At 53.0% G+C, this 7,195-nt stretch overlaps 1 protein-coding gene across 2 annotated transcripts in view; it reads right to left on the bottom strand.

The window, feature by feature from the left end:
* Nucleotides 1–1,079: 1,079 nt before the first annotated feature.
* Nucleotides 1,080–7,195, bottom strand: part of BCL2L13 (BCL2 like 13) — a 44,122-nt gene continuing 38,006 nt past the window's right edge. The window contains exons 6-7 of one of the 2 annotated variants that reach the window (XM_072954456.1): nucleotides 6,419–6,562; nucleotides 1,080–2,938 (exon numbers count right to left, since the gene is read on the bottom strand). In XM_072954456.1, coding sequence (XP_072810557.1) covers nucleotides 2,267–2,938; nucleotides 6,419–6,562 — 816 coding nt within the window. In that variant the 3' untranslated portion in view covers nucleotides 1,080–2,266. The remainder of the gene's footprint in view (nucleotides 2,939–6,418; nucleotides 6,563–7,195) is intronic. The other variant, XR_012066873.1, reaches the window with a different exon arrangement.

Here is a 7,195-nt window from a genome sequence, read left to right as displayed (position 1 = left end):
AAACTCCAGTCCCTGGTGACGTCCCCCAGGCCATACGCAGGCGGGGGCTGCGTGTGACTGGAGGCCTCTGGGAACCAGAGGGTCAGCAGGTGGCTCTCCCCCTAGAAGGCTTTCCTGGCAGCGGCCATCGTGGGAGCCCGCAGGCGCACTGTGGGCCCAGAGCTGCTGCCACTTCACCACAGAGAGAACAAACCAGTGTTCTTTAACTCTGATGTTTTTCTCAAGAAGTCTTTGGTGGCTTTTGCCAAGCGGTCAGAAATCATTACATTCAGTAGAGCAGTTAAGAGCGCTGGGGAACTTTCTAGCAAAACTTCTCAACAGTTCAGAGGACGAGGAGCATGAAGGGCACCTGCATCCCCTGAACAAGCTGCATTCATTCTCTGCCCTCAGGTTCAGGGGTTCGATGAGTCACACACACGAGGGGCCGGCCCCACCAAAAACGGGGCGGGAGGTGGAGAAATGATTTTTTAATGTAGCAGCAAAAAACAGGAGCCGCTTTAAGAAAAATGCTTACCAGGCACTCCATTCTCCCCGGCCTGCCAGAGGCAACACTGACACCCTAACACGTAGAAGCTGACCATGAGGCGGCCCAGGAAGGCCAGGCCCCAGGGAAGGCCCGGTTACTGTCCAGCAGACCACGTCACCCCTACGTGCCCTGGAGAACAAGCACTGACCTGTGAGCGGCCCAGACGTGACCTGGCTTCTCCTAGCGCTCAAGTGTGTTCACCAAGGGGTCAGGATCCCAAGTTTGCAAGCGTGAATGTGGGAAGGTACGCAGATTACAAAGGGGAAGAATCAAGACAAGTCACCCGACGCCAACACCAGTGCAGCAGACAGGGTCGGGGAGGGGGGGTGCGAGGAAGTGCTCTGCCTCGCTCGTCCCCCTCCCCTCACCCACAGCACCAGCCTGTCCTCGAAAACGTCCCTGCCTACAGGACACCAAGACTCCAAGTGTTGAGACACCTGCACAGTAACAAACACACTCCAGACCTTTCTGACCAACTTTTACATAGTACTGCTTTAGAGAGATTTAATTTTAAAAATAAATTTAAAAAAGAAAGCACATGTAGAACATCAAGTTTTGGTGATCAGGATAGGTAAAGTAATTTTATTACAAATTTCAGGATCTAAAAAGTAACGTTACATTTACTAAGATGAATCTGAGATGGCCTGTCTCGAACATGTGTGTCCCGTCAGTGACACTGACCCTCGGCAAGAGCAGACAGCCCCCTGGGGACGCGATCAGCAGCAGTCAGCAGGCGAGCCTGCTGGTGACCAAACGTCTGGTTCAGTGCCTGGCGCCCGGACTGTGCTGTCAGCAGAGGGGCCTCTGCCCTGAAATGAGCGCCAGACCCGACCCTGAGGGCAGCCTCTCCCTGCTTCTCATTTCCCCGTTTAGGAGACTGTGTGTTTAGTAAGAGTTATGATTCAACTGATCTGTAAGCCCAAGTACAGGAATCCTCAGCACGTGGCCAAGAGGCCGCAGAGCTGCTGGCTGGCTGGGAAGAAGACTCAGGCCAGGCCCTGGTCACAGTGACGGGCAGTGACCGTCCGTGGCCACAGAGACAGGGCCAGAAGAACTTCAGCAGGTCAGCTAAGCCACCCTCCCGCTTCCGAACCTGGTAGACTTCCCCGCAGCCATGTCTCTTTCGTTCCTTATGTATGGTTTTAAACATGACTAAAGGCAGCGTCTTTACAAGGGGAACTGCAGGAAGCAGCAGGGATGAGGCCTTGGGGAGCCCTCTCCGGGAGGGGTGGCCGTACCTGAGACCCCGCAGGGCACCTCGTGCTGCGGGCCGGGGAGGGGGAGGGGGCTGGGGCGGAGGACGCCCGGCTGCGAAGCACAGCGTGTGCATCAGGAGAGGAGATGCCAGGGTCACGGGCCCAGGAGCTCACAGCTGGGCCCGCTTGCCTGGGAGCTCCTACCCTAGACCCTCCTCAGTCAGCGGGATGGCTCTCCCCCAGAGGACATTTGGCAATGTCGGGGAAGGTGCTCCTGGCGCTCAGGGGCAGAGGGTGGGGTGCCAACATCGAGGTGGGGGAGCTCTTCACAAAAGACCTGGATGAGCAAGGGCCCGGGCCTGGGAGCCTCCAGCCAGACAGATGACAGACACTTTCCACCTCCAGCCCCACTGTGTGTGGCCGGCCCACACCGTGCTGACCAGAAGCACCCAGTGTCCCATAAACGTCCAGCCAGCTGCTGGCAGTTCAAATTCAATCAACGCAACTAAAACCTCACTCCTTTTGTCCTTTTTATCTGAAAAGTCTATTTCTTTCTCAGAGCCAGTACCACCCCGACGGCCACCGCCAGAAAGGCAACTGCAGCAGCCCCTCCGAAGAGCAGGAGGGACTTGCCCTCGGGCAGCAGGCCAGCCTTCTCCTTGCCGGCAGGGCCGGGCCCTGCCTCTCCCGGGGGCAGCCCCTCCCCTCCATGCGGCGCGGGGACCCCCTCCTGCTCTGGGGCAGCAGGTCCCGCGGCTGCGTCCACCTCTTCTTCACCGAGTTCCACGAACAGCGACGTCGCAGGGCTGGCGCCCCCTCCTGCCGCCCCCTCCCCACCAGGCCCCCCAGCCCCCTCCCCGGCCTCGGGCACCTCCTCCTTCTCCACGTGCACGATGTCAGAGTTGGAGGAGTTGTTCTCGCTCCGCTCGCCGACCCCGTTGCTGTCTAAGCTTTTCACTTCTTCAGGGTCCATTGTGACCTGCTGCCAGGACTCAGGCCCCAGCGACACCGGCAGGCTCTCCGTGTGCCAGCTCTGGCTGGCCGACAGGGACACCGGCAGGCTCTCCGCCTGCCACGAGGCGGTGGCCGCCGGGGACTCGGGAGGACTGACGTGTGCGGAGCCATCGCTGGGCAGGATGTAAATGTCGTTGCTGTCTTCCGCCACACTTGCCGGTGGCTCCTCCTCCTCCTCCGACTCCAGGTTAAAGACGGTACCCTAGGGAAGGAGGACAGACAAGTCCAAGGCAGCTAAATAAATTTAAAATGAGTGTAAATCTGGGAAAATTCTTCCCTAAACTGAAGTTCCAGGAATAAAGACCTCAGAGCTTCTGGACTGAAGGTGTTCACTTGCAGAACAAGGCAGAGGAAGACTTTCTAACCAGGCAGTCCTCCTCTGACTAGTTTCCTTGAAGCTAGAAAGCTGGAAAGTTAGTTCATGTTCAGTTTAAATATATTTAATGCAATAATGAATGCGGAACAGCAGAGAAAACCAAGGCGGGAAACGTGTCCTCCTCCGGGACCCTATCACTCAGCAGGGCGGGCGCTTTCCTTCTCTGGGGGAGGCGGGAGCAGGTGGGGGCAAAAGTCGTGCAAGGAGACAAGGCAGATGATGCTTGAAGAAAAGTGCAGGCTGGGTGTCGGGTCCAGAAGACCCCAAAACAGCCCACCTACAGGGTCCCACTCAAGGCACCCCAGATGCTCTTCACATTTATGCTTGAGGAGCAGTGGGGCACGAAGAAAGGGGCGTTTTCTCCACCGAATCTCCCGGGGAGCTCACGCTGACTCTTCCCTCCGGATCTGGCTTTGGGGCTGCGCGCCGACACGGCACACCTTCCGCAGCACCCACTGAGGGGAAGCAGAGCCCCCAGGAAAGCAGGGGCCTGGGACGGGGGCTTGTCACAAAGTCTGTGTGAACTTGAGACCACTGTCAGCAAGGCCGACCACCACCTTCCTCTGACATCCAAGCTGCAGGCACCTCGAGTCCAGGGTTTCGTCCAGACTCAAAGGAGGCGTTTTACTCCCCTCATTCCCACGTCAGAATTTCCTAACAGTTTAAAACGTTGTTCAGGAATTACCACAAATGCCACCAACCGAATATAATCTCGTCAACGACACCACTGCCTCCTTTAAGTGCCACCAGCCTTCGAGCTTAACCAGCAGTGGCATAAGTTTTTTTCTTGCAAGGTAACTACCATCCCTTTCTTAGAACGAGGTCAAGTTAGTAAGTGCAAGACAGAGGCGAGCGCCGCTCAGCCTGAGTTCATGCTCACGGAAAGGGAGAACACAATGAGACACAAGGGAAAACACCCCGGGCAATGAAAATTACTTTAAACGGAAAAAATAATTAAAAACCCAAACAAAAGAAAACCGGAGCCAAGAGAGAACAATAGGAATGGAAGGGAGCGCAGGCTGTGAGACAGGGGGCTCCTAAGGCCTGGGGGTGCGGGCGCCAACAGGCGCCTACGGCATGGAGAGACGGCTTCTAATTCTCTGTGACGTGATTTAAAGTAAAAAGAGAACCTTTAGTTTTCAGAGATACATACTGACATTTTTGGAAATAAAATTATATGATGTCTGGATTTTGCTTCAAAACAGTATTAAGGGGGAAGGGAGGCGCTGTAAGCAGCTGGCAGTAAGTTAGCTGCCGCTGCGCAGGCAACGGGGGCTCGCCACACTGTCCCGCCTGTTTTCGTACGTGATCAAAATTCTCCACAGAGAAAATTTAAGTTAAAGCAGTGTAAGAGAAGTGAACAATAACCCACTGCACCTTCCTCCACAAAGAAAAGCCTCAACAACTCTGTGCCAACAAATCTGAGAATTTAGGGATGGTATCCAGGAAAGATTATCAAAAGTCAACAGGAAAAACCAGAAATCTTCCCTCGAAAGAAATACCAGGCAGGCCTACAGGAATGTTGCAGGAAGCCAGGCACGAGTAAGGGTCTCATGAAGACCACTCCAGACCACAGGAAAAGAGGAAAGAAACACTCTTCCCAACTGTGAGCTCTGCCCCAGAGCCGGCACGCCCTGAGAACCGAGGCCAGGCGAGCGCTGCGGGCCAGCCTCGCTCACTGAGACTCGCACAACCGGGCACTCACGTTAGCGTCAGGAAGACAGGGCTGCCTTCCAGCGACCGCTGCGGTAACTGTGCTGGGGACCCTGACTGGGGCTGCACCCGGCAAGAAAAGCCCTGTCACTGTGCACAGTAATGCCGGTGTGACTTCCTGTGTGGAAAACCCAAAGGGATCTAGAGGGAAATACTCAGAGCCGTAAGAGGCGGGCCAACTTGCGGGAGGTAAAGCCAGCGTGGAAACGTCAGTCTGACAAAGGGACACAGGTGCCTGGGACGTTAGCACCGGGGGAGCCGGGTGAGTGTGAGTGTGGGTGCTCTCGCTCTGGAACCTCTGTAGGTCTAAGGTCACCCCGATATAACCTTATTTCAGTAAGTGATTTAAAGCATTAGTAAGTCTGACTGGGGAAGAGGCAGAGCAGCAGAAATCCTTATATCCCGCTGACAGCGTGCAAGCTGGGAAACCGCTCTGGAAGCCACTCCGGCACAGTCCTGTAGAGGAGAACCTGCGCACCCTCTCGGAACCAGAAATTCTCCTCCGAGGTGTACACTCAGAGAAACCCCTGCACACAAGTGTGAGTGTTCGTAACAGCAGCGTCTGTAAGGGCAAAAGGAGAAAATACCCACTGGTAAGACTACAGGTAAATAAACTACAGATAAACTGTGACATATTCGCACACGGACACCAAATGCCAGTCAACAGATCACCTGAGATCAGGCATTGCCAACGGGGATGATTCCAGGGGTGAATACCGGTCAGGGAGATGGGAGAAATCGTACATGTGGCAAAGGCCTGTGACCCTCCAAAAGGCCGCAGCACATAAACGGACTCAAGTCTGTCCTTTTATTTTTTAATTTATTTACTCACTATTTTTTTACTGTTTTTGTCTTTTTTTTTTTTTTAACGGAGGCACTGGGGATTGAACCCACGACCTCATGCATGCTACGCATGAGCCCTACCACTGAGCTATGCCCTCCCCCACTGTCTGTGCTTTTAAAATTTCATGGGGGGGAAAGGGAAATGATTAAGATAAAAACGTCTAAAAAGGATCCTTAGGGGAGTGGTAACAAAAAAGGCTGAGACGCAATGAGCTAGGTGAACATCAGGAATGTAACAGAGTGAAAACAGCTACAGAAGACAGAGAAGGGACGATTCACATAAAGTTCCAAACACAAAACGCATGTATCGTCTAGAAACAGAGACGTGCACTTAAACTGTGACAAGTCAGAACTGAGTGTTCGCCTGTGGGGCAGGCAGGAGCGCGTGCAGAGCCAGGAGGGACAGACCAGGAGGCTCGCACGCTGCCAGGACTCCTTCCCTGGGCGGGGATGGCAAACGCGCAGGTGTTCGCTCCACCACCCCCATCCCTTAGTTGTTCACGTGTCTTTTGCTAGCATGAAACGTTTCATAATTAGAACGACTGAAAAACACCACGTATCAACTTACTAGCAGTAAAACCTCAGTGGTTTAACTTACACTGCACGAACTGGCTTTCCACTGATCGTCAGCCAATCAATGTTAAATAACGGTATCTGACCTTTGCTGTTAAAAACAACATTGGGGAGCTTAATTTTCTTTTTTTTTTTTTTTTGAGGGAAGATTACACAGAAACACTGGAAAGCGCATACCCAGCCGCCCTGCTGGATGATGTACTCCGCTGCGTGGTCCTCCAGGTACGTCACACCGAACTGCAGCAAAGCACTCAGAGGCTCCTGACCACGTCTCGTCAACTCCAAAAGCATTTGTCGCAGCAAAATCAGAGGCACCAAAATCTTCAATGCAAAGACGAGAGAGTAAAAAACAAACTGAAATTCTTATAATTGATTTTATATGTTCAACTACTAGAAACTACACTCTGGTGAATCATTATAGAATTTCATTTTTACAGTAAAAGAAAGAAAACAGCGACCCCTACTCGAGTTTTTAGGAATACTGTATGTTTCACGTTTTATCCCACCAGGTAGTAGCAATAATGTCACAAAAACTGTTGAGCTCGCGAGTGCACATGCACATGTGAGTGTGTGTGAACAGCATACATACAGCAAATCCACTGAAGCACTGTTCATAACAGCAAGAGTGGAAACCACCCAACACGGACTGCTAAATAAATGCTGGTAATCCAGGAACGTGCAGTCGTTAAAAAGAATCAGACTGTTCACTGCCCAACTGCAAAGATTTATTTTCAGCGAAAAAAGTAATATAAAGAAGAGTGTGTACAGTAACAGTCCTAGTCGTGTGAACAAAACCAAACCTCTACCCACACACGCCTTTGTGACCCTGCAGGGCCCCGGAACACACGCGGGCGACAGCGGTGACCTAGGAGGAGGAAAGCCAGGTGAGCGGTTTACGGGGAAGCACCCCTCAGTGTCTGTCTTTGTGCACTTTGTACCATGTACTTTTATCAG

The sequence above is a fragment of the Vicugna pacos genome, chromosome 34 (genome assembly GCF_048564905.1).
Source record: "Vicugna pacos chromosome 34, VicPac4, whole genome shotgun sequence".
Lineage (NCBI taxonomy): Eukaryota > Metazoa > Chordata > Mammalia > Artiodactyla > Camelidae > Vicugna > Vicugna pacos.
This window is presented reverse-complemented; position numbering and strand designations above follow the sequence as displayed.